The sequence below is a fragment of the Sus scrofa genome, chromosome 6 (genome assembly GCF_000003025.6).
Source record: "Sus scrofa isolate TJ Tabasco breed Duroc chromosome 6, Sscrofa11.1, whole genome shotgun sequence".
NCBI classification, from domain to species: domain Eukaryota; kingdom Metazoa; phylum Chordata; class Mammalia; order Artiodactyla; family Suidae; genus Sus; species Sus scrofa.
The window spans coordinates 98,704,883-98,732,658 of NC_010448.4; the positions used below are offsets into that span (position 1 = coordinate 98,704,883).

General features: G+C 38.9%; 1 protein-coding gene across 3 annotated transcripts in view; it reads right to left on the reverse strand.

Moving 5' to 3' along the window:
- Nucleotides 1–27,776, reverse strand: part of ANKRD12 (ankyrin repeat domain 12) — a 117,521-nt gene that overhangs the window by 7,676 nt on the left and 82,069 nt on the right. For all 3 annotated transcript variants that reach the window (XM_021096065.1, XM_021096063.1, XM_021096064.1), the window contains 2 exons: nucleotides 9,411–14,110; nucleotides 1,722–1,820 (listed from right to left, as the gene is read on the reverse strand). In XM_021096065.1, the coding sequence (XP_020951724.1) occupies nucleotides 1,722–1,820; nucleotides 9,411–14,110 (4,799 nt within the window). The remainder of the gene's footprint in view (nucleotides 1–1,721; nucleotides 1,821–9,410; nucleotides 14,111–27,776) is intronic.

The following is a 27,776-nucleotide window of genomic DNA, read 5'->3' on the forward strand; positions in this document are numbered from 1 at the left end:
CCATGGAGGTGGAACTGCAGATAGAGAGGGGCGACTGTAAAGTTATAAGCCAATTTTCAACTGGGTGAGGGGTTGGCACCCCTAACCCATGTGTCGTTCAGGCGTCAACTGTACTTGTAAGACAATCATGGTACACTCCTGCCTTAGTGGGTTAAGTGGGATCCAAAACTTCCAATTATGTAATATACAGAGTCAGTCTATCATCAGGTTATGAAATGACCCAGGCAATCTTCTGCATTTAGCAGACCAGCATTCCCAGGACCCAGCTGCAGAATCTGTTATTTCTGTTTGGAAAGCTGGGCTGGGAGAACACGGGAAATGTGGCTGGTTCTCTCCCAACCATGTTCCCTATTTTGCCCTCAATGGACAAGAAATTTATCCTTCCCCTGTAGGAGAATGCTGGCCACATTGTATCCAAATACACAGTAGTATCTGCAACTTTGTCATTCAAGAAAATCACAAATATTTTCAACTCCTATTATAGTTGTTGCACTATTGCCCAATTTTTATATAATTTCTTCTTTGAAATTCCAACAGTTATCAGATCTACTGCTGTATGACACGTGACTACAACTTTTCTGTGTAGAGACACCCGTGCAACACGGCTGGCCAACTATCAAGAAGCCGTTCTTCCCACTGCAGATCCAAATGGCAGTTGTTTGTTCCCACACTGGTCAGACTTCTAAGTTACTTTCTTGTAGTCTCGAATTCTAAATTGTTTGTTGGTCATATGGGGAGATATAAGTCATTTTTGCTATTAAAGTTTTGCAAACTGCATAGTTCAAATGAGAAGTCTTAACTGCCTGAAAGGCATCGTGGCTTTTGTAACATGGTTAGATGCACAGATGAATTAACAGGTAAATTCACAACATTCCTGGTGGCTGAAACAGCTACTGATGTGTGTTATATGACCTAATTTCTTACTGCAAACAAGTTGTACATTGACATGGGTCATGCAGTGTTTTAAGTTCTGTTTCAGTGGTTTTTAAATTTGTTTTCCTCATTATTATGCTACGATTTTACTTATTTAAAAACATTATTCTGAGAACAGCCTTTTTTTTTGGTAAAGATTTTTGTATTTATCAGATTGTTATAGGAATCCATGGCACAAAAAAGGTTAAGAACCTATACCCTAGGAAAGGAATCGCCTATGAAGAAACTACATACTAGGTTTCTTTTTTTCAGAAAGTCCCTGACCCTCCCAAGAGATAAGAAGGTGTTATTACTTTTGTCAATCCAAGTTGCTTTTATGACTTCCATAAATAATTAGATAGGTTTTTACCCCTGTCATTCCATGCCAAAACTAACCACCAATAAGCTGGAATGCTAGGGCAGACCTAATAGGACCAGTAAGCACGGGCTTTGTAAAATCCTGCACTACGGTAGCTGGAACCAAGCAAAAATTCCAATGTTTCGAAATCCAAATATCCAAATAGGAATTCACTGCTCTAGTTCTGTAAATTCAGCAAATGAATTGAATGAGAAATTATTGGAGATTTTTGTATATCAAATACATACTCAACATTAATTGTAACATGGGAGCAGATACCCCAAAACAAGCTTGAAAATTCTCCATCTTATTGCATAAGCACAAGATAAAATCAAACCATTTCCTAAAATGGTTCCACATAAGGAAAGTCACTTTAAAACCCCCCAAAGGTCATTATAATTTATTGTTAAAACATTTTTGACATAAAAATGTAAACTTAGACACTTCTTACCCTTTCAATACTGTGTTGCAAACGTAGTTTCATCCTTACAACTTCCTGCTGTCGAAAAAGCTCTTTAAGTGGATCTGAGAGTGACGGTGGTGGTGTAATCTAATTTTTAAAAAACATAGTTAAAAATATTAGATTTTTACTTACAATAATCGGCTATTCCTGTAAAATTAAACCTTTTTAGCACACAACTTAGTGAAAACATAATTAAATAATACAGTAGCAATTACATGATTTTAATAATTACATAATATATAGCAGCTACACAACCAGTTGTTACTTCTCAATTTCAACTATCCAAAACATAGCAGGGCATTCTAGAAAATGTAGGGTTTTTCTTCCATTTTTTGGCTGCACCTGAGACATATGGAAATTCCCAGACCAGGGATTGAATCTGAGCTCCATCTGCAACCTACACCACAGCTGCTGCAACGCTAAATCCTTAACCCACTGTACCACAGCGGGAATTCCCCAAACATAGATATTTTTTAATCCTATGGCCACAGCAAATTTCAAAAAGCCATTAAGGTCTCAGGGAGTGATTTACCAGAGAGACCATGTTTCAGAGCGTCGGGGAGTGACAGTTCACAGATGAAGGAGTAATAAAACACACCCAGCATAGGCCCACAGCCCTCAAGGTTACGGCAGTCTAAGTGTACAGGGAGCAAAGTCTCTGTGGACATGATAAAACTCAAACATAAACTGCTGAATTCAGTCTTATGAAAATAGGTCAAACCATCTTGGTACAGATTTGTGGTTTTCCAGTTTATTATATGTAACAACTCACTCTATCCACACTCCCAAAAGCCTGTTATTAGTTCATTTCTAATCTGATCATTACAGTGACCTGTGCTTTCTAGTAGATGCTGGAAGATAAGAAATCAGGCTCAGCCTGTGCACACACTCAAGTATTAATATAAAGAGAGCCAAGTAATTGTCTGTGATCCCTGAATATTCTCCCTCTACCCCGGAGTATCTATATCCACCTCTGCCTCCCTTGTAGCTTTTAATTACTGTGAGCATATTAGAGTGAAATAAGATACCACAGTGTGCTTTATCATGAACTTTGTGGGCTCTGCTAAAGGGGGAGCAAGCAGGTACTGTACACATCCTGACGTGGTGCTATAGGAATTACACAGTACCATATATGAAACATCTTGCCAAAAAATCAAGACTCTATTTATAGTCAACAGTTTATAGGAATTATGCGGAACTGAAAAACATGTTAAATAACATCACAGGGACTCAACCAGTGGAATCAATGCAGAAAATTCCACAATACAAATAACCTATTGGGGCTAATCATTTTTCAGGTCTCTAATTGCAACAATACATTTGCTTGACTTCTGTGTCTGTGAACTTCTTTAAAAATTTTTTTTTTTTTTTGGTCATCTTTTTAGGGCCGTATCCATGTTATATGGAAGCTCCCAGGCTAGGGGTTCAACTGGAGATGTAGCTGCCAGCTTATGCCACAGCAATGCTGGATCCGAGCTGTGTCTGCGACCCACACCACAGCTCATGGTAATGTCAGATCCTCAATCTACTGAGCAAGGCCAGGGAACGAACCCGCATCTTCATGGACACTAGTTGGGTTCATTAACTGCTGAGCCACAATGGGAACCCCCATGTAAACTTCTTTAAATTTAACAGGAAGATGTAAGAGTAGAGTCTGGTGCTGTCATTTCAGTTCTGCAGGTCTTAAGGCATCTCAAGAGGCACAGAGGGCAGTGTCTACTCCTCAGGGGCAAGGTGTCAGAGAAAGCTTCTTTGAGAGGTTAACGCCTGCGTTGTCTAAGGGAAGAGCCAGAGTAAAGAGAAATGAACTGTGGGAAAATGAAAGGGAAACAAGAGAGACAGTATGGTGTGCGGAGGTGATTCCAGGCAGTCCTGAGTTCCTGGAACCCAAGCTGAGGGCAGGATGAAGAGAGCAGGGCAAAGGAATAAAAGCTGTAGTCTGTTCTATAAACCTTCTTAAACCATGACCCACAGAACACTGGGCCAACAGAGATGATTCACGGGAAATGGTTCCAAGAATAAGTACATTTGGGAAAGACTGTGTATATATGTTCTTATTTAGGTATCTTATAATTAACACATTGAATTGTAATAGTTCCCAGAAGTCCTACAGTAAAGAAATCTATTTATTTTTAGACAAATGGTGTTGCCCAAACTTACCAGATCATGAAAGATACCCTTTCTTCCCCCCAAAGAAGGTATTTAATTAACATACTGTGGAACAAACAGTATGTGTAACACATCAGAGTAAATCCTGTATGTGATGGGGAATGACTGAGAGGTCTTCAGCTCACTGCTCTACTGGAAGACTGATATTAGTGGGACATGACTGAGGGCAAGGAGTTAAATAAGCAGATCACTGCTACACTGAGATTCAGGAGGGAGTGAAAGGGAAGGGGGTCTAAAAAGGGGATGACCGATTCAGGATAAAAAGAGGGCACAGCCAAGGACATGTGGCACCTTTAGCTGAGGACTGGATGGCTGATGATGGAGACCACAGCAAGGGACACGAGCAGAGAAAAAGAAGCAGGTTTGGGGCAAGCTCAGTGCTGAAAGGTTGAATCTGTAGAGCTATCCAGTTAAGCAAAGAGGCTGAGGAGAGAGGTTTGGGCAGAATATATAAATGTAAGAACTCTCAACACTTGCCCACCTACAGAGAAATGGTACAGCCACCAGAGTAAATGGAGACTTTCTGAGGAAGCTTCCTTTTGCTGTTTTCCTCATCTACCTTTGAGTAAATCATGCTTGGAGATTTCTGTCTTTTCTAGCACCTGTGGGCCCAGAAGTCTCTGGAAGAGAAGCCTCTTGACAGCTTCTCAGGGATGAGCTCTAGTTTCATCACTCACTCCAGGGTCCCTCTGCAGGGTTTCTGTGTATTGGCAGATACCAGCCTGTGACAAGTCTTTTTCTTTTTCTCCTCCCCATGTTCATTTGATTTTTGGGGACTTTACCTCAAGTTTTATTTTTCTTCTCTTTATTTCCTCTAGAACAATGGTAGCATTCTGGCTAAATTATGAGAAAAAACAGGCAACATAAGAATCAACATGTAAGGAGACTCTGCAGGCATCTCCCATTTCTAATGGGCTCCATCTATAACCAGATCAAACACCTAGGCAGAGATCTCTTGGAGAAAGTGGCAATTAGCTGACGGAGAGGAAACAAATGGATAAAATATTGGTAAGGAGGAAAAGTAATGTAACAAAGTGATGTTTGCTAATCTGGTCTTTATTATTTTTGAAACCAAGTTTCAAATAAATGAGTTTCAGTTCAATAAACTCAAAAGCACAGCCTTTTATGAGCAAAAGCTGGGGGGTCCAGAGATTAGTTCTAGTAAGTATGACTGTGGAAGTAATTTTGAGCTGGATAAAATAACAAATGAAATGTTTTAGTTTTTAATGGGCTATGGCATATACTACTTTAACCTGCTCTGAAGTAGGACAGGCATGACTGTTTCACAAATGTGAAAATTAAGGATCAGAGAAGGGAAGTGAATTATTCAAGATCATGCAGTTGGTTTGCAGGAAAATCTAGACAAACTCATGCATGCTACTTGGAAACCTATTACTCTTTTTACTATGTTATGTTGTGTTTCTCTACTTTATTAATTCTCATTAAAAACAAAGAAGAAATTCTCCACTACATCCAGAAATAATTCTCAGCTCTGGTACAGCCCTTCTTGAAATAATACTCAATTAAAACGAGATTCTAATTTAGTTGAAGTTATATCCCCATGAATTAAGCTTTTGTTTCATCATCTTTGCAGGACTATGCAAAGGTTATAGTCAACACAGGTATGCATAACACAGGGATGTGTCACACTACACACATGTACACATAAATACATACATATCAACTGGCAGATAGTGTCAAAAGGGCAACTTAACACAGTTAGTTCACTAGATACCGTTTTAGTAAAATATTTAGTAAAAGTACAAACTCCTAATTTAATGTGCTCCTTATAGCTTTATCTATATTTTAAATCTATGATACAACACAGTTCGATTCAAAGTTCCTATCCTTTAAGAAGAAATAAAGGAAACAAGAAATTAGCTTTATATTCTTTGAATCGTTAACATTATTTTGCTGAAAGAATATGAAAGAATGACATATTTATTTATAATTCTATTCTTTCAAATCTACTACTACCACTTACTATTAGTAGCATAATATCAAAATCTAAGATTTAAAGGTACTAGCATCAGGCATATTCTGTGAAAATGGGAATAAAGAGCCATCCTTTAACTTTCTGATCTTCTCTAAATTGGGCTTTGACAGGAGCTTGTGCAAAGGCATGTTTAGCTAGGTAGTCACAGAATCAGATCTGAGTTTCACACAAGGAACCCAGAAAATAAGGAGGCTAGACTGACAAGAGACAGACCAGGACCTATTGCATCTGTTCAGTATGTCTGTTTTGCTATGTCTATTTTTTTGTTTGTTTGTTTGTTTTTTTTCAGAGCCGCACCTGCGGCACATGGAAGTTCCCAGGCTATGGGTCGAATTGGAGCTCCAGCTGTAGGCCTACACCATAGCCACAGCAACGCAGGATCCTTAACCCACTGAGTGAGGCCAGGGATGGAACCTGTGTCCTCATGGATACTAGAGGGGTGAGTTACCACTGAACCACAATGGGAACTCCCGTTTGCTCATTTTTCTTTTCTCTTCTTTTTAGGGCCGCACCCGCAGCACATGCAGGTTCCTAGGCTAGAGGTCTAATCAGAGCTATAGCTGCCGGCCTTTGCTACAGCAACAGCAACATCAGATCTGAGCTGTGCCTGTGACCTACACCACAGCTCACAGCAACGCTGGATCCTTAACCAACTGAGCCAGGCCAGGGATTGAATCCAAGTCCTCATGGATACTAGTCAGGTTCGTTAACCACTGCGCCACAATGGGAACTCCCTGTTTGCTCATTTCTGATAGTCAGTTAGCACAATGCTCAGCACACAGTTGGGAACAATTTGGACATGCAGTATTGTGAATATCTAATTATATGTGTGTACGTATAAGTATGTGTGTATATGATTATGCAGCAGCCTAAGGAGGTAACGAGGTCTCTGCATGACAATGGTGAGAAAGAGGAAAGGAAGTGAGATGAATCAATACGACTTAGTGACTGATATGACAGGAAGGAAAAAGGGAAGGCTGAGTGTTGGTCTCCTGGAAAATGAGATAGCAGATAATGACGTTAACTGAAGCAGAGAGCAAAAAAGAGCACTTCTGAGATAAGACACATGGGTCTGGTACTGGACATAATGCTTGTAAGGCTACTGTGGGACATTCAGGAGATGTCCAGAAGCAGCTAGAAACAAGGTTATGGAAATGAGTATTACACTCAGGGCTGAAGATGGACGCAGGATTCATTCTACAAGAGACCAGAAGTGTCCTAGACTCACAGCACAGAGGGAGAAACAGATATGCCACCAGATCACCACAACCTCACAGGGGAGGTATAAAGAGACACCAACATTTGTGCTTTGACAAGACTTTGCACTGAGGTGTCATCACAGCTGGCACACAGGATGGAAGAGGAGAGAAACACTGAGAACACTTCAGGTACAGAAAACAGCACTGCCAAAGAACCCCAACTATAGCAAAGTGAATTCAGTTTCGCTGAAGACTGGGAGATTTGTATGAGGTGACCGGAGATGCAGGAGGGGCCAATGGGGGTCAGACTGTGAGGTGAATGACGATGCCGTGCTTACATACATGTGCGCTTTATGCTGTGGGCAATGGGAAGCCAGTTAATCACAGCTGAGATACTTAAGTAGGGAAACTGCTTTTTATTATTTTTAAAGGGACATAAATTTAACAACAAAAGAGAAGGCTCTAGCAGAAAGAAATTAGGAGAAAAAAGAAGTAAAAAACTTGCTGCAACGCTTGAACTGAGAGGTAATGATGAGGGCCCTAAACCAAGGCAGTGACAGAAGGTACAATTTCTGGAATGCAGTCTAAAGAAAGATGGTTAAAATTTGGTGGCTGACAAGTTTCTACTGCAGGGTTGTCAAAGGGAGTAGGGGCTATCATTCCTTCCAGTCTGTGTGAGCGTGAGGCCAGAGCAGGTGCCAGACTCTCCGTTGAGATGGGGGGGCTGGTGGTAGACAGCTGGAGTCCTTGCTAGGAACCGAGTTTCAGGGAAGAGGTGGGAGGGTCATGTTCCCTCCCTGAGTACAGACTGCCTGCCAGAGGGCTGGCCTGCCCCAGAACGCTGGCGGTCCAGCTGAGGTCACTGCTGCATCTGCACTTATTTCAGCTCAATCTCTTGCCCTGCCTGATTTTGCTTCCCTCTCGCACCTCTAGGTACTGTTCCTGACAGCCCTCAACAACAAACCTCTTGCACACAACCCCAGAGTCAGCTCCTGGGGAAGCAAATCTATGACAGGTGTCCGAGGTCATTTAGGTAATGATGCCCAGGAGGTCAATAGACATAATACCGCTAGACAGAATTTGAGGAAGACTGGCATGTGGAAGACCACTGAAAGCACAGAAACAGACAGGACCACACTGACCAAAAAGTGACCAGAGAATTAATTCCTAGAGAACAGTGATGGTTAAGGGGTAGGCACTAGAGTTATTGAAAGACAGAAAAAGATTAGTGAGCGAGGCATGAGAACCAGAAGAGTGCAGCATCACAAGAGACCAGGGAGGGGAGAACTTCATGGAGAACAAGATGGTCACAGCATCAAATATGACCAAGATCAAGATGGAAGAAAAAGGAGAAAAAGTCGATGAATCAGGCAATTTGGAGCTCACCGATGACTTTGGCCAGTGCACGTAAGGGTGAAGGGATGAGCAGAACGTGAGAGAGGAAATATCAGGCACAGACCACTCACCAAGGGTGTGGCAGTGACAGAGAGGGTGAGCTTGACATCTGGCACAAGCAAGGGGTAACTTTTCTCCCCAAGGTGAAGGAAATCCAAGTATTTTCAGGGTGGGTGGATAAAGTCCAGTGGAGAGAGGAAATTAAAAAACATACTAACAAAAAGTATTTTAATAGATGAAGGTTCCAGAGGGAACTGGGATCAAAAGCACATGTAAAAGAATTATCCTTCAGGAGTTCCCGTCGTGGCGCAGTGGTTAACAAATCTGACTAGGAACCATGAGGTTGTGGGTTCAATCCCTGGCCTTGCTCAGTGGGTTAAGGATCCAGTGTTGCTGTGAGCTGTGGTGTAGGTCACAGACATGGCTCGGATTCCGAGTTGCTGTGGTTCTGGTGTAGGCCAGTGGCCACAGCTCCGATTAGACCCCTAGCTTGGGAACCTCCATATGCTGCAGGAGTGGTCCTAGAAAGGCAAAAAGACAAAGGAAAAAAAAAATCCTTCAGAGACATAAAAGCGTAACTCCTTAGGGGTGAAAGAAAAAGCAGGTAACAAAAAAAAAAAAAAAAATACTATTGACCAGTGCTGGTCAGTAAGGCATCCATGGGGTCACACACGGCTACTGAGCATTCACTGATACCGGGCTGGTCTCAACCGAGAGGTTCTCTAAGCCCATGGACTTCAAATGCTAAGTACCAAAGAAAAAAACAAGGCTCCACAGAATATCTCCATAATTTGTCTGTACTGACCTATGGATAGATATACTGGGTTGAATATTAAAATTAATTTAAAATATGCATGTGACTTGCATTACATTCCCATGGAAGAAAGCTGCAGACGTGCATCAAGTGATGTTACTTACTGTGGGGATGCAGATCTTGCTTAAAGGGTTTCCATCCAAGAGATATGATCCATTAAATGTCACATATTCATCATAATACTGAGGTGCTTGAGGGATAACACTACACAACAATTTGCGTTTTTCTTCAATTTTTTTTCTTATGTGCAAGTATTCAAAATATGGATTTGCTCTCTCTGAACTGTACGGCTGGATCTCATCTAGTTTCAGAGAGTCCACAATGGCTGCCAGAGACTGCTGCGTTTTCTCTTTCGCTTGCAGTAAAGAGGGACTGACTTGCACAGGCTGAGGTACACGTGACACCTTCCTTTTCCGTGGATGGTGAATCTGAGGATCATCCTCTTCAGTCAACCTTATTCTTCCTCGAGGTGATGAAGACTCGCTGTCTTTGTCTGGTAACAGTGGACAGCTGGCCAGAATCTGTTTGCTTTGATTTGCTACTGTATTTGCTTTATTTCTCGTCATTCTTTGAGGGATCTGGTTTTCAGTTTTATCATCTTCAGCACTTTCTTCTAATTCTACTTTAACTAAGTGACCATATTTATGCATTTCTGGTTGAGCTGATGGTTGCGAATGGTTTTCCAGACTTGATAAAGTGCTTTGTTGAGATTCTTCATCTTCGATGGAAAGCAAACACTTTAAACTTTCAGAACAGTGTTTTGGATTATCCTGTTCATGTAGGTTTCCTTTGGGCACCCCTGCATTTATTTCACATAAATCAGAGTCACATTTAACATGCAGATGGGTCAAAACCACGCTCTCTAGTTTTTCTTTTTCATGTGAAATAACCTGAATATCAGAAGTGCTATTTTCAACCTCATGGCTACTGGAAGACTTATACAAGAGTTTGCTAAGTGCATAATGTGTATTTGGCTGAGAAGAGGCATCACTTCCATTAAAGTCTTTTTCTAATGGTAAAACAGGCAGGCTATTAGCTTTCTCAAAATTTGGTGCTGCTTCTTGGACAGTGCTTTCAGAGTACACAGGGGTAAAGGCATCTGTCTTTTGAACATCTGCTAGGACAAAAGTATTCTCCCTATCTTTTGTAGATTCATTATCAGTATCTAAAACAGCATTGATCATTTGAATTGCATTTTTCTGTTGTAAAATACCTGGCTCTTGACTGGTGACATATGACAAAGACATATGTTTAGAAATAGATTCAGCATCTGAAAGTGATTGGCTGTGAGAAGAGCAAGGCTGCTGTGAAGGCAGAAAAGACGCTGCATCCTGAGCACAAGTGTTTCCTGGCAATTCAGTCTGGTGCAAAGGTAAAAAATCGATATTCTGTTCTTTCAATATTTTGTTTTCAGAATTACAAAAACCCTGGACAGAAGAATCTTGATCAGGTGTACAAGAATTTGAGCAGATAAAGTCACTAGTGCTTAATGGCCCCAGCCTATCAACAGGTATCTCCCATGCCTTATTTTGGATCACACCAACCTGATTAGATGGCTCTAAATGTATAGGACTGTCCACCAAGGTCACCACTGGAGCAGAACTCTTGATAACATTTATATCAGCAGAAGTATATTTGCTGTTTACAGACATAGCTGGAGAGGCTGCAAAACTGGAATGTATGTTGGATGCACTTGAAAGTTCTCTTTCAGGCACATTTGAGGAAGCCTCAGGTCTGGGAGAAGCACAAACCTCTCTTGGCAAGGCTAAGCCATCTTGATTGCTTTCTTCTGATGTTGCTTGGAATTGTTTTGTATGTTCACAAATGGCAGAGGGCATGCTACATCTTCGAACTTCTACAGTTGGTCTCCCCTCACTTAGAACTAGTTTCACATCTTCTACAGAAGCTGACCGGATATGGGATGCTGGAAGTCTGCTTGTATATGATGCTTTAATCCGCTCAGGTAGTTCTGCCAGGCTATCCAACTCTCTCTCATGAAGGGCAGGAGATTTGGCAACTGGCAAAAACGGTGACTGGGAAAAGGACATTTGGGAATCTGAACCCTCTAACATAAAGTCTGAGTCATATTCAACTGGAGGCCTTGGGGTTGTCACCGTAGTGTGGCAGGAATCTTCTGAGCTAGCCACAGAAATCATGGACACAGACCGGGAGCTGAGACCCAGCTTTTCACTTTCGGATCTAGGAGATCTATTTAAGCTGTTTTCTGAAACAAAGGAGGACTTCCCTAAACTCACTGGATTTTTGGTGTCAACAGATTGTGATCTGTTGCTTATAGCATCTTTAGATTGTTTCTCCTTGGTATAAGCATCAGTCAACTCTGAACTTTTTGATCTAGTAAGCTCTTTATTTTTGAACTCAGCTAGCGAATGCTTTGTTTTTTCTTTATCTTTTACTTTAAGTTCTAAACAGTTACGATTTCTCAACCGTTCTTTTTCTTTTTGTTTAATTTTTTCCTTGTGTTTTCTATGCCACTGCTCTATTTCTAGGTCTTTAAGGCTTAGCATCCGTTCAAAGCTGGTCTGCATTAAGTCGTCATTCACTAGCCTCTTTTCTTTGGGTCGAGTATCTTTTGATGCTGGTGATGACTTAGGTTTAGGCTTTTCTACTTCCAGTTTTAGTTTGAGTGAACTGTTTAGTTGAATTTTATCCTTATGTTTGTCTCGTTCTTTGTATCTGTCTATATCTTTCTTATCTTTTTCTTTTCCATCAGGAGTTTTCAAAGGCTCATCTTTTGTCTTTTCTTTAAGGTATAAGGTTTTTTCATGTTGTGCTTTATTACTGTCTGCTATACTTGACTTCCTCTCTTCCTGGAAGTGTTTGGAGTTAGTTATATTTACACTATCTCTAGATTTTTCCTTCTTATCTACCTCCCTATCCTTTTCTTTACTTTTGCTTTTTTCTGATCTAGCAAAGTCACCACTATCTGATTGTTTGGTTTTTTTTTCCACTGAGTGCTTCTCTTTGCTCTCTGCTAGATGTCTCTCTTTTTCAGGTTTTTCTTTGTCATGCTTCCTATCCATCTTTTCTCTACTTTTATCTCTGTCATCAGTTTTTTTAATGGTAGTAAAGTTTTTTACCTTCTCACTTTCTTTATGGCATTTTTCTGTGTGATGTGAATATAGCTTGTCTTTTTCTTTTATTCTGTCAATACATTCACTAAGATCTAATCTGTCTTTCTCTGACTTATGCTCATGTTTTATCTTCTTCTCTTTTTCAGAATTTTTTCTTTCAGCCTTCTCAATGTCCTTTTCTTTAGTTTGAAATCGTTTCTCAAATTTCTCCTTACTTTCTTTTATATGTTTTTCAATTTCTATTTCCTTTTCCACTGAATGAAACCCTACAGATTCTTCACTAGCACTTATACCTAAAGAACTGAATTCTGTTTCTTTATCTGTAGGTATATTCTCTCTCTCATCTTTTAAATCTTTTATTTTTTCCTCCTTAAAAGATTTCTCACTTTCCTTTTTAACCTTTTCTCGTTCTTCTTTAAAGTTCCTCTCTTTTGAGACATGCTTTTCCTTAGTTGATTTATCATCTTTTATGCTTTTTTCCAACTTTGATTTTTTTTCTAATGTTAGGGACTCATGTTCCATATTTAAAAACAGATCTTCAGTTTCATCACTTTTGAAAAAATTCTCTTTCCAAAATTCTCTATCAAATTCCACACTCCGCTGCAGCTCTTTAGCACCATCCCTATTTTTGTATTTTTCCTTTTCGCCTTCAATTTCTTTTTTATGCTTTTCTTTTTCCCTCTCTTTATGTTTCAATTTATGCTTTTTTAATGTTTTACCCTCTTTATCCATTTTTTTCAACGTGCAATCTGAATTTTCAAATGTTGGACTGTGATCTTCATCCTTTACTTTGGCATTTGACTTTTCACCAAATTCTAAGTGAAAATCTTTCTGATGTTTGTTTTTATCCTTATGCTTACAAGACTTTACACTTGAACTTTCTGGCAAGAATTCAGATTCTGTATTATCATACCGAACAAGATCAGGCTGTAATGACATTTCAGAACTGCCTGGTGATAAACATGTCTTAGAATGTTCTTGTTTTAGTGGTGTTGACTGCTTTTCACTGAGTCCACAGCAATGTTTGGGAGATTTACCAGTGGAAATATGAAATAAATGTAACGAAGTATCATCCTTGGGGCTAAAAGATTTCCTGAAATTCCCCTCCTCCCGGGCCTTTTCTGAACAATCTACTGCAGTATTAACTGTCAAGTTTGTTACTCTGGTATTTTCTTTGCCCTCTTTTTCTTGCTTCAGCTCTTGGTTCTCTTTATTTTTGTTCTGGTTCTTTAATTTTCTCTTAACTTTGCCTTTCTGTTTGTGTTCACTTGAAATGCCATATTCTTTTTTGGTCTGTATATCAGAATTTGATGTTTCAGGAACAGAACTTGGAGTAGAACACTTTTTGTTCTGAAGAATTTCTTCATCTGAACTTTCAGAACTTGAATACAAAACCCTAGATGGCTTTTGTTTTTTACTTTTGAATGATTTAGGATAGAAAGCTTTTTCTTGTTTTGCAAATAAACTATTCTTTTCTACTTCAGATTCATTCTCTTTTCGTAGCTCTTTCCTAAGAATATGCCTATCATCAATCATTTTATTTATTTCTTCATCATCATCATCTTTGAACTCATACTCATCAAGGGCAGATGGAAGAGGTGCTTTACTGGGAACTATTTGTTTACTTTCACAGATAAGAGAGTCTTTCTCTGTCTCGGAGTCAATATTTTCATCAACACTGGAAGGATTTACAGACCGAGCCTCTTCAGAATCTAGAATAAGAAGAGAAAATCTGTTAGTTAAAGACAGCTGTCAGAAAAATAAGATTGAGAGAAAAATATAGCACGTACAGCAAATATTTCAAACAATTCAGAAAAAACATTTCAGATTTGTATGCAAATAATGCAATAGAAATATCTAAGAACTCTGCTACCACTTTGTGGAAAAGCTTTATAGAGAATCTCTGCAGGATGATTCTCTTGACCTTTTAAAAAGCATACAATATACTGAATTCATGATACTTATAATAAAAACAATCTAATATTTAATTTATTATTTTTTTTTTTTGCCATTTCTTGGGCTGCTTCCACGGCATATGGATATTCCCAGGCTAGGGGTCGGATCGGAGCTGTAGCCTCTGGCCTACGCCAGAGCCACAGCAACGCGGGATCTGAGCCGCGTCTGCAACCTACACCACAGCTCACGGCAATGCCAGATCCTTAACCCACTGAGCAAGGGCAGGGACCGAACCCGCAACCTCATGGTTCCTAGTCGGATTCGTTAACCACTGCGCCACGACGGGAACTCCTAATCTAATATTAAAATGTATGTATAATACAATGAAGAGGCTCATAACTCAGGAGACTAGATTCAGGGGAAACATTGGCTACTAATGTTGCATAAAATTTTACATCTATGTACTTTTTTCCTAGAGAGAGAATACTTATGTAAAATTCTTCAAAGCAAAAAAAAGGTTAAGAATCACTAATTTGAAGGATTAAGTAAACATCACAGATTGTTTCATATATTTCAGATTTTTTAATTTTATTTTTTGTCTTTTGAGGGCCACACTTATGGCACGTGCAAGTTCCCAGGCTAGGTGTCAAATCCCAGCTGTGGGAGTTCCCGTTGTGGCGCAGTGGTTAACGAATCCGACTAGGAACCATGAGGTTGTGGGTTCGATCCCTGCCCTTGCTCAGTGGGTTAACGATCCGGCGTTGCCGTGAGCTGTGGTGTAGGTTGCAGACGCGGCTCAGATCCCGTGTTGCTGTGGCTCTGGCGTAGGCCGGTGGCTACAGCTCCGATCCGACCCCTGGCCTGGGAACCTCCATATGCCGCGGGTGCAGCCCAAGAAATAGCAACAACAATAACAACAACAAAAAAAAGACACACACACACAAAAAAATCCCAGCTGTGGCTGCTGGTCTACATCACAGCCACAGCAATGCAGGATCCAAGCCTTGTCTGTGACCTACCCTGCAGCTCATGGCAATGCAGATGCTTAACTCACTGAGTGAGGCCAGGGATGGAACCCTTGTCCTCGTGGACACTAGCTGGGTTTGTTACTGCTGAGCCATGATGGGAACTCCCAGAATTTTTCATTAGTGAAAGCATAAAGAATCAAATGATTCCCATAAAGAACAAAAGTTGAATAAAGGTAAACGGTTTTTTTTTGGCTGTACCCATAGCAGTAGGAAGTTCCTGGGCTAGGGACTGAACCTGAGCCAGAGCAGTGAGAATGAGTCACAGCAGTAACAATGCCAAGTCCTTAACCACTTGGCCACCAGGGAGCATCTAAGGTGAATGGTTTTGACTATATAAGAGGTATGACATATATAGATATATATCTATATATCCCCAAATTACATAACCAAGATTATAACAGATATACTGACTGGATATATAATTTGAAAAAAAGCTATTCATTCTTTAGCTTTTTATTTATAAACTTGATACTAATTATATTTTAGTACAATGGAGAAAATAATGGGCTCAATTCATATGTACTTTAAAGGACATTAACATTTAAGTACACAATAATGTAATTACGTCTAAGTTGTTGTATAAATATAGCCAAAGCACTGCTATTTCATTATATAATGTCTACTTCATTATATAATTTTTAAGAAAAAAAAAATTTTTTCTTCCTAGATGGGCATTTTTTTCTTCACTGAAACATATGTTGTATACATATGTATATAACTGAAAAGAAAACCCAGGCCTCTAAAAAAGAAAGAAAGAGAACTCTGACCAAGGTAGGAAAAAACCAAACTCACTATAAAAAAAGGCAACCAAACACTTTTTTGTTTAAATATTTAAAGTTATAAATTTATTTTAATACATTAAACTTCCTCTAAAGTAATCTAGCTCTCCGATATTCTCTCCATGTGAAATTCAAGTTCCCTGCCCCTCTCTGCATACTGATTCTCAGCACTGGCAGCAGCAACCCTGTGTTGCTCTTGAGACGCTGGGGAGCCTGTGATCTCAGCAAAGGTACCGCACCTCTGATGCAGCCTCTCTGGCAGACCAGGCTGAATCCTAAAGCCTTTTGATCTATTAAGATGGCCTTGTCATGCTAGTGCAGCAGTAACTAAGAAAACGTTTGCTCTTTCCTTCCTTCCTCTCTCTCTTTTTAGGGCTAGGAGTCAAATTGGAGCTGTAGCTGCTGGCCTATGCCATAGCCAGAGCAACACCAGATCTGAGCCACATCTGTGACCTACACCGAAGCTCTCAGCAACACTGGTTCCTTTAACCCAATCTTTTTAGTTCTTTAGTATCTAGTTACTAAGTTTGAACTTGTATTTAAAACATTTCATTAAATTATTTCTGATAAAAAGCTCTTTAAAAATTTTTGTTTATTATCTCAATTTTATCTGGGAAACTAGAAAGGCAAGTGAGAAAGAAGTTAAAGATCATTAAAACAAAATTTTCTTTAAAGCATTTTCCTTCTCCGTGAAAATGTGCTATATAACAAAATGAAGCGTAACTGATTAAATAACACAAATACATTTGAAAGTTGTTCTTGTACACCACAGGTGCTCTCAGATATTTGCAAGTAACACTAGTGACATTTAAAAAATAGCTAAATGTTATTTGAAATCAGTATTATCCTTAGGCTTGACTTTCCCCTGCTGAGGCTACTGTAAATTTCCCTCTTACCTTGTATAGTATCCAGAATGAACAAGATGTGACCAATGCAGGGAGACGACAGTATGTATATATAGAAAATCCTTCCTCCTTCAAAATCTCTCCAAAATAGCCAGCATACATTTGACAAAGCAACTACATTTCACATGCCCAACTAATAAGAAAGTCAACAGGAGTTCCCATAGTAGTTCAGTGGGTTATGAAACCAACTAGTATCCATGAGTATTCAGGTTCAAACCCTGGCCTCGCTCAGTGGGTTAAGGATCTAGCATTGCGGTGAGCTATAGTGTAGGTTACAGATGCGGCTTGCATCCTACAATGCTATGGCTGTGGTGTAGGCTGGCAGATGCAGCTCCAATTCAACCCCCAGCCTGGGAACTTCCATATGCCGTAGGTGCGGCAAAAAGAAAAAAAAAAGCCAATAGATGCTGGGCTTTTAAAATGGTCTGAATTATATTAATGATGTTATCTTCAGGAAACCTGTTTTAACAATATCACATATATTTTAAGAGTGGGTGATGATAATACAAAACTAAATATACCATGACCCTAAACTTAAAGAACTTACAGTCAAGTTTACTTTTCCTGATATTCAACTGCCTAACTTGGAACTTCTTGGACTCCTTTCAACCACCCTAATTCAGGACTGAAAATACTCAACTCATTACTTTTTTTTTTTTCCCCCCCACGACAGCTTCCTTCCGCTTGCTGCTTTAAAGCCAGCATTTCCCACCTCTGTAGCATAACAACAACCCACTTATTCAAACTAAGAACTTCAGGGTCATTTTCAAATTTCTCAATTCCTCAACTCCCAAATTCACCTCTTCAAGTTTTGTGCTTGCTCTCTGGACTGCCTCTTAAGTCCATCTTCTCTTGACTCCATTACCACTGCCCCAACTCAGGTTCTCATTTTTTGCCTAGATCAGGTATCATTTTAAACCACAACGTGGCCAGAATCACAGGTCGTGCTATATTTCTTCTCATGAGTGCTCCCGCCTCTGATGATGACGGTCTAAGACTTTTCAAAATCTAAAACACCATCTCTAGCACTACCATTTATTAAACAGCAATTATTGTTCCCATTTAAAAGACATGTAAACAGAGTCAGAACCAGTAAGAAGCTTGTCCAAGGCCACCTCGCTATTAGGGGCTGGAGCCCAGGGTGCTTTCGTCTGCCTCCATGGGTGTTCTGCATTGCCTCCATCTCTCATGCCCTCCTGCTATACACATTCGCCATACCGGAACACTACTTCCTATTCCCAAAACTTCTTTGCAGTTTATGTAGATTTTGATCAGTTACTTTTTAAATTGTAGTTGATTTACAATATTGCACGAGTTTCAGGTGCAGCAAACTGATTCAGTCATATACAAATGTGTGTGTGTGTGTATATATATATTCTTCTTTATATTCTTTTCTATCACAGTTCATCACGGGACACTTAACATAATTGCCTCTGCTATACAGTAGGTCCTTGTTGGTTATCTATTTATATATAGCAGTGTGCATATGTTAATCCCAAACTCCTAATTTATCCTCCCCCACTTCCCCTTTGGTATCTGTAAGTTTGTTTTCTATGTCTGTGAGTCTGTTCATCTCTGTAGATAAGTTCATCTGTATGAATTTTTTAGATTCCACATATTAAGTGATATCATAAAATATTTATCTGATCAGTTGCTCTTCATTACTTTCCACTTACTTAACTAGGAGATATTTTAAATTAGCAGTCAGGGAGAGGTGTAGTTCAAGAACTTATATTTTAGGAAGGGTAATCTGCTGTGGGCAGGAAGCTGGGTAGGGACTTGTCTTGAGGCAAGTTTACATTGGTATTTACTTACGTCATATGTTTATTTGAAATGATCTGAAAGGAAGTTAACCTCATTTACCTTCGGGGAACATCACTTGTTTGAGATCATCCCAAAGATGTATGAATTTTATCACTGCTATTTTGATCATTAGGATGTGGAAGGTCAAAGACTGTCTGTTTCCCAGAAAAGACAAGTGGCAAAGGAAAGGTTATCTATTCTACAACATCCCCAATGCATTCCACCTATTCTAGATGAGTAAGTACTTAGACACACACACACACACACACACAATTCAGCTTGTAAACTTATGTTACCACTTTAATTTTTTTCTGTCTTGTCTTTTTAGAGCTGCACCCACGGCACATGGAAGTTCCCAGGCTAAGGGTCCAATTGGAGCTGTAGCCGCTGGCCTACGTCAGAGCCACAGCAATGTGGGATCTGAGCCGCATCTGTGACCTACACCACAGGCCATGGCAAGGTTGGATCCTTAACCCACTGAGGGAGGCCAGGGATCAAACCCAAGTCCTTGCGGATGCTAGTCGGGTTCACTAACCACTGAGCCACGATGGGAACTTCTGTTTGTACCTTATTAATAGCACCTGCCTACATTACAGCATTCAGAGAATGAAAGACTTAGGTATTGTCTATCTGTGGGATGGCTGGGATGGTAGTGTGCTTAATGAAGAAAAAAAAGGCCTATTTATGGAATTTGGGCATCCTTTGTGAGAAGGTAACCTCTAGTGAGGGAGCTGTAATTTTCTGTTTTTCACGTTATTCAACAGATACTTCAAATATAAGTGTGTGACTTATACTTAGGGACTTTCATAATACCTAGCACATGTAGATGCTTACTAAATGTAGAATGAGTGTACAAATGGGGAGTTTCAGAACTGGATTAAGACATTAAGAAATCAACTGGGGGAGTTGCCGCCGTAGCGCAGTGGTTGACAAATACGACTAGGAACCATGGGGTTGGGGGTTCGATCCCTGGCCTTGCTCAGTGGGTTGAGGATCTGGCGTTGCCATGAGCTGTGATGTAGGTTGCAGACACAGCTCGGATCTCGCGTTGGTGTGGCTCTGGTATAGGCTGGCGGCTATGGCTCCGATTGGACCCCTAGCCTGGGAACCTCCATGTGCTGTGGGAGCAGCCCAAGAAAATGGCAAAAAGACAAAAAAAAAAAAAAAAAAAAAAAAAAAAAAAGAAATCAACTGGGGGTACATATGGTGGGCCAGGAGGACTGCAGAAAAGAATATAAACTTGAAATACAAATTTACCCACTTTACAATTCTGTATAGTATCCAAGTGGCAAATAATATTGCTATTGACTATGATCTGGCTAATTTATTGCTGAGTCTTCTTTTTTTTTTATTTTTTATTTTTTTTGGTCTTTCTGTCTTTGTTGTTGCTATTCTTGGGCCGCTTCCGCGGCATATGGAGGTTCCCAGGCTAGGGGTCGAATCAGAGCTGTAGCTACCGGCCTACGCCAGAGCCACAGCAACACGGGATCCGAGCCGCGTCTGCAACCTACACCACAGCTCACGGCAATGCCGGATTGTTAACCCACTGAGCAAGGGCAGGGATCGAACCCGCAACCTCATGGTTCCTAGTCGGATTCGTTAACCACTGCGCCACAACAGGAACTCCCTGAGTCTTCGTTAAACTTGAAAAGGTGGTGAACATTCACCCACATGGTACCAGTTTCTGTATCACCGATCATGTGGAGATCAGTTCTGTCACTTGAATAGTTTTAAGCCACCCCTAGATCTTATATAGCCTGCACTTCCACACCTTGTGCATGAACACGTCTTCTATTCTTCCTATGCCGAGCTCATGCTTTCCAAACATCAGGTGCTGAAGATTTCTTAGTCAGAAATTTATTTTTAAACAATGGCATCATCTCTGTAGAGTGGTGTTTTTACAATTATTTGAGTACATGTATATGTACTCTGTATTTTATAGAAAATGGAAATACTGCTGAAACTAGTAATACAATAAAGATGTAAAACTGCAGGATGCAACAGAAGCAGCAAAGCTTTGGTCTCCTCCAAAGCTGAAGTACTGTTCAACTGTGAAGCAAAGGAAAATCAGAGAACCCATATAAATACTAGATATTAGTGTGTGTGAGCATTTTGAAAAATAAGGTTTTAAAATTATGGAAAAAAGGACATGTAAAATATTTAAATGACTTACATACAGAGTTTATGCCAGTACTAAGTCCTAGATTAGTTTCAAAATAAGTGTAAGGTTCGCCACTGTCCTGACAAAAACTAAAAAATCTGATCAGAACCATTAAAATAATCTCCTGCTCCCCCCTGCCCCGGCCCTGGGCAGAATCCCTTTGTAATCACCATAAACAACTCATTCCTTCCATTAAGCTCACTGTAGGTAAATAAAGAAAATTTTAAATTGAGGTAAGAAAATACTTGGAAAATGGTTTTCCTTGATAAAAATCATGGAGATGTAATGAGCAAAATCCAGACTTTGGGGGAAAATTGCCAGGCAAATGATCACATTACTTCAACAACAAAAAAGCAAGACTGTGAGAGTGGAAGGAGAAACCTATAGATAAAAAGATACTCAGACATGTCACCCAATTGTATTACATGGACTTTATTTGGATTCTGATTTTGAAATGTTAAAAAACCCATAATTTTATGAGGCAATGAGAACTTGGAATAATAATCAAGTATTTACTAGTAATACAATTTAGCTAGTTTAGGTATGATAACGACATTATGGTTATACTTTTAAAAAAATTCCCACCTTTTAAGAGGTACCTACTAAAATATCTTCCAATTAAATGACTTCAAAATGACAGGGCAGGGAAGGATGGAGAGGGACAAAGCAAGACTGGCCATAGGATGTTAATGATTAAAACTGACTCACGGATTCCCGTCGTGGCGCAGCTGAAACAAATCCGACTAGGAACATGAGGTTGGGGTTTGATCTCTGGGCTCGCTCAATGGGTTAAGGATCCGGTGTTGCCATGGGCTGTAGTGTAGGTTGCAGATGGATCTGGCGTTGCTGTGGCTGTGGTATAGGCTGGTGGGTACAGCTCTGATTAGACCCGCAGCCTAGGAACCTCCATGTGCCTCGGGTATGACCCTAGAACAAAGACAAGACTTAAAAAAAAAACAAACAAGAAAAACTGACTCATAAGTACATATGGGCCCATAATACTACTCTTTCTACTCTGCATGTAACTGAAAATTTCTGTAATGAAAGTAAAAATATTAATCTGCTTATGATTAGATTTAAATCTGTTTAAAATATTTTAGATAATGAATATATCTTGCAATGTACAGAATAAAGAAGCCCCCAAACCCTAAACATATATACTAAGGAAGCTTTAAAAAATAATTCTCTTGGAGTTCCCGTCGTGGTGCAGTGGTTAACGAATCCGACTAGGAACCATGAGGTTGCGGGTTTGGTCCCTGCCCTTGCTCAGTGGGTTAACGATCCAGCGTTGCTGTGAGCTGTGGTGTAGGTTGCAGACGCGGCTCGGATCCCGCGTTGCTGTGGCTCTGCGCAGGCCGGTGGCTACAGCTCTGATTTGACCCCTAGCCCGGGAACCTTCACATGCCGCGGGAGCTGCCCAAGAAATAGCAAAAAGACAAAAAAAAAAAAAAAAAAAAAGAAATAATTCTCTTAATTTTCTGAGTACAAAGTCAGGTAACATGCAAGCATGTTTTCAGGAATACATATGAAAATATACTCTTTCATTAAAGATTTTAAATTAGTTAATGGTAGGCTCTCTGGCCAAAACAAAACAAAACACCAACCCAGCTACTTTACTTCATTTTCGGAACCGCTTTTGTCCAATAGAAGGTACTCTACTCACACATAATGAAGACGAGTTTCATCACGGCATACTTCTAACATGTTATTCAGTTAAAGAAACACACACTAAATTCACACTGTGGTTATATGCTAACATCTGGGCCATGTGACTCTGAACGTTTCATGCTCAGGAACAACCAGCACGGTGTGATGCAAAGTACACAGGCTCTGCCATTAGCCGAAGGCACATCTTTGCTCTGCTACTTAACAGGTCAGTAATTAGTGATTAGCTCAAAAGGCTGCTGCGAAGATTAAATAAACTAATTTATGTAACGTGCCTCACATATCCTGGCACATTCCAAGCATGTGATAAATATTAATTCACTGTCTAGAAAAAAAAGAAAAAATGTACTATTAAATTAGAAGCATTTAAACGAAATGTATGTATAACCTCAAATACTGACAGATTCAGTAAAGTGCACATGTTAATCAAAGAAAGCTAAAGTTGACTCTTCTAACATTTCATGTTTGCTTAACTCTACATCAGAAGATTGAAGACAAAAAAGGCACTTATTAGAATTAATTTGGGCATATAATGGAGATACATCATCCTTTAGAATGAGGGCAGGAGAAACTACCGGCCTTTCAAGCAAACAAGGGACATATGTAGATAAAGACTTTTCACAAGGAGAGGCAATGAAGGAAGAGAAAGAGAGTGAACGGAGAAACAATTTTCTTATATCAGTGTCTGGGGGAATTTTTATTTTTATACATAAAAGCACTAGTCATGATTACAACCACTTATGTAATTTTCTTTTAGTATTCCTCAAAGAAGGGGAAGTGGAAATAAGGATGGAGTAGGAATGGGACACAATTATATAAACTTTGCTTCAATTGCTATCTGCAATTTAATGTCATGTAATGATTTTTTTTTTTAAGTTTCTACAACTTAACAAGTAGAAGAGAACTTTTTGTTGAAAATAATCCTTGGTGAAAGCTTAACATGAATAATACCAAATTTAAGCAAGTCTATAAAAAGTCTCATTCATCTTGGGATCCACCTTATAAAAAGAACACAACATAACAATGTAAACAATAATAACAATCTGTCCATGACCACACAGTTATTAAGTGACAGGGCTAGGTCTTCAAATCCAAGTTTCTCTGACTCCAAAGAGAGAAACATACTCAGAACCATCACACTATGTTACTTCTGAGTACATAAAAGGTACTAAAGAAAACCAAGATAGACTACATAAAGACCCAGCAAAACAATGCCATAAATTGCGATCTTTTCCTAAGTATTCAAATGAGTATCTTCTACTTCATTTATTTCACTGTGCGTGTACTGAGAAAACAACTCTGCTACAGAAATCTAGGTTCTAAAAGTATTTTAAATGAAAATGTTAATTTTCATGTAAAATGCATTGTTAAAATATCAATAACATAAAGCTCTGTACATACCCACCTGAGGTTAAAGTTGAATTTCAAATAAGAACTTGCTATTTGTCTACTCTGCTTGATTTTGAGATATCCACATCCTAGATATATAATACTTTAATTTATATAGTCCATAAGTACACAAAACAAGGTAGATTAAAAACATCTCATTTAGGACTATTAAGTAATACAATTTATAAAGTAAAAAAAGTCAGTGGATTGGGAAAAATTGGTGAAAGTGGTCAAAAGGTACAAACTCCCATTTATAAGTTCTGAGAATGTAACATACAACATGGCGACCACAGTTAACAATGCTGGGAGCTCCTAGTGTGGCACAGTGGGTTAAGAATCCAACTGCAGTGGCTGGGGTTGCTGCGAAGGTGCAAGTTTGATCCCCAGCTTGGCGCGAGGATCTAGCATAGGTCACAGCTGTGGCTTGGATTCAGTCTGTGGCCTGGGAACTTCCATATGCCCCAGTTGTGGCCATAAAAACAAAACAAAATAACCAATACTGTACTGTGTATCTAAAAGATAAGAGTAGACTGAAAACTTCTTACCAAACACTAAAATTTATTATTATTATTATTATTAATCTTTTTAGGGCCACACCTGTGGCATATGGAGGTTCCCACACTAGGGGTCAAATCAGAGCTGTAGCCGCCATTGTACACCACAGCCACAGCAACACTGGATCAAAGCCATGTCTGCAACCTACACCACAGCTCATGGCAACACCGGATCCTTAACCCACTGAGTGAAGCCAGGAGTCAAACCCACACCCTCACAGATCCTAGTCAGGTTTGTTAATCATCAAGCTGGGGGAGGGGGGGGAACGACGGGACTCTCAAACACTAAAAATTATCACTATGTAAAAATTGTAACTGTGACAGCTAACTTTACTATGGTAATTTTTTTGCAATATATACATAAATCAAATCATTACAGTGTACCCTTAAACTTATACAATGTTATACGTCAATTATATCCAATAAAGCTAGGGGAAAAAACCATATCTTCACTACTTTAAGTGACTATATAAACCAGTGAACTTAATCAGATTTAAGAAACAAATCTTTACGGATTTGATAAACTGAGAAATGCAGTTCAGAGACAGGAAAATAAAATATTATGTATTTTTAATGTAGTTTCTTCTAAATCTCCATTTCCAAACTTCAATTTTCCTAAGTAAAGACCAGGTATTTTAATTCTACAATATAGGAGAAAAGTAGTCACACATTTATTTGGAAGTAAGTATATCATGACCGAACATATTTTCACTGTATTCCTAAAGCAACAGGTACAGATAAGACAGCTTTAGTTAAGAAATTGGGGGTGAAGAGAATAAAATCAATAGTTGAAAATACTAAGTCTAAAAGCAAAATTTACATAAAAAATAAAACCAAGTACCACACCACTCCATACATTCCCTTAGTTATATACAGCCCTTTTACTAACATGTCAGCAACACAGAAACAGATTGCATAAATTAATTAAGATCTTTCCCCTCTGAAAATGACTGGTATCACTACAAAAATTTTGATGTCACTAAAGGAAACTGACAAAAATCACCCAATCACAGTTTTCCATCAGTATATACAGAGGTCCTTTAAACCATGACTAGATAAAACAAGATGAAATAGCTAAGGCTGAACTCACTTAACAGGCTGCAAGTGTAATATTTTAAAGTCAAAGTCTTTTTTTTTTTTGAGGGTTCTGCCCAAATGTACCATTCATAGAGTTTTAGTCTTAAATATTCAGCAACAGCTCAAGGACTATAATTATGTGACAGACTCACTTTAAGTTGCTAGGCACCAGTAGAAATTCAGATTTTAAGGAAAACCACTGAGCTAACATTTTTAACAAAAAAAAACTATTAGTTTGGGTATTTGCAATAAACAATTTTACATATTTTGGGCAAATACACAAAATTTCTTGACCACTATATTTACATAAACTTCAAAGAGCTATTGAGCAGATTATTTTATGTAACATAAAAATTTAAAGACATTCATTTGCAGACATCCAAAGAACATCTCAGTGCAGTCACAATTTCTCATTCATTTTTCTGATACATGAGCAAGTAAAAAATATAGAACTATGTAATTTTTATAAACACTTCTAAAGAGTGTTTATAGCATATAGTAATTTAGGTATACATAATTTCTTTCCCTTTTTCTCCTCTTAAGATTTGACATATATTATTTTTCTCTTCTTTTCTTTTTTCAGGCCACACCCATGGCATATGGAGGTTCCCAGGCTAGGGGTCGAATCGGACCTACAGCTGCCAGCCTACGCCACAGCCATACCAGAGCTGAGTCTGCGACCTACACCACAGCTCATGGCAACACTGGATCCTTAACCCACTGAGCGAGGCCAGGGATCGAATCTGCAACCTCATGGATACTAGTCAGGTTCCTTTCTGCTGCACCAAAATGGGAACTCCCATATTTTTCTTTTAAAAAAATTCCCACTCAACCTATTCTTAAGCTTTAGAATTAGGTTGATATACTCAATCGACATAAAACACATGATAAAATCTATACTGATTTATAAGTACTGATTTTCAAATAAGAGAATTAGAGAGGTTTTGTTTGTTTAAGATTCAGGTACAAGTAGCTGGTGATATTTAGAAAAAAGTTTGAAAAATTAACATCAGAGCTATGGGTGTAAAGTGCAGGGGAGAGAGAGTAAGAGTATGTAAAACACTGTGATGGAATCTCTTAGTTATTCATTAAATTAAAGAATACATCATTGCTTATTGTGCTGTATGCACACCCCCCTGCATGTCACAAATATTTAAGTGCCTCTTCATTTCTTCTAAGTACCTAAACCACAGGGAGATGAGAAAAATGAAGATCGCTAAATACCAAATATGGTGCTTGCTACTACTCAGCAACTTCAGAAAGTTTCAGTCAAAGAGGCTGCTAACAGTCCTGATCAAATAAAAAAAGGTTCTTGGGTTATAAATGGATTACAATTTTCCATACTAGGCCTAAGCTGTTACTTACTGTATATACTAGAAGTGAATTAAAAATGCCATTTGGAAAACAAGAAGGTAAAACACTCTACATGTTAAATGGAGCAACTTTAACTTTAGGTATACTAATAATGCAAATTCCTTTACCCTATAAGATGCTCTATCAAGTCTAAATTCCTAATGATCAAATGTGCTGATAAATATTTTGACTCTGAAAGCATCCTATGTAATTTCTACTGTAGTCTTTATGCTTCCAAGATTAAAAGGTTTGCTTTAAAACTTTGAAAGGTTATGCTTCTTCCTTATGGTTAAACTGTTAGCATCACAAAATCCATTTAATAAAAGTTTCTGGTATATTTTGACTTAAGTAATTGTTTTTGTATCTTGATTTATTAACTGTTTTAACTCCATATGTGCATATATCAACAGATGTATTTTCATGGCTCTTGAAATATAAAGCTGAGGAAAAGAGTTTAACAAATATGACAATATATTTAGATTAGTTACAATCTACTATTTTTTAACATTAAGAAAATAAGGCTTCAAAATACTTGTCATTTTGTGTATTCTATGATATAGAAGTGTACTCAGTAAACACCAGAAGGTAACAATATATCACTGTCTTTTTAAGTTTCCCATTTGTCTTATGATAGACTCAAAAAGTAGTTTGTCTATTATAATGGGCATTTCCTTGCTTAAGCTGAAGTATGCAAATAAGGAAAGTTTGTAGCAGCTACTTAATAAACATGGCCAGATTACTGGCAGTCAAAGTAAGATAAAGGGGAAT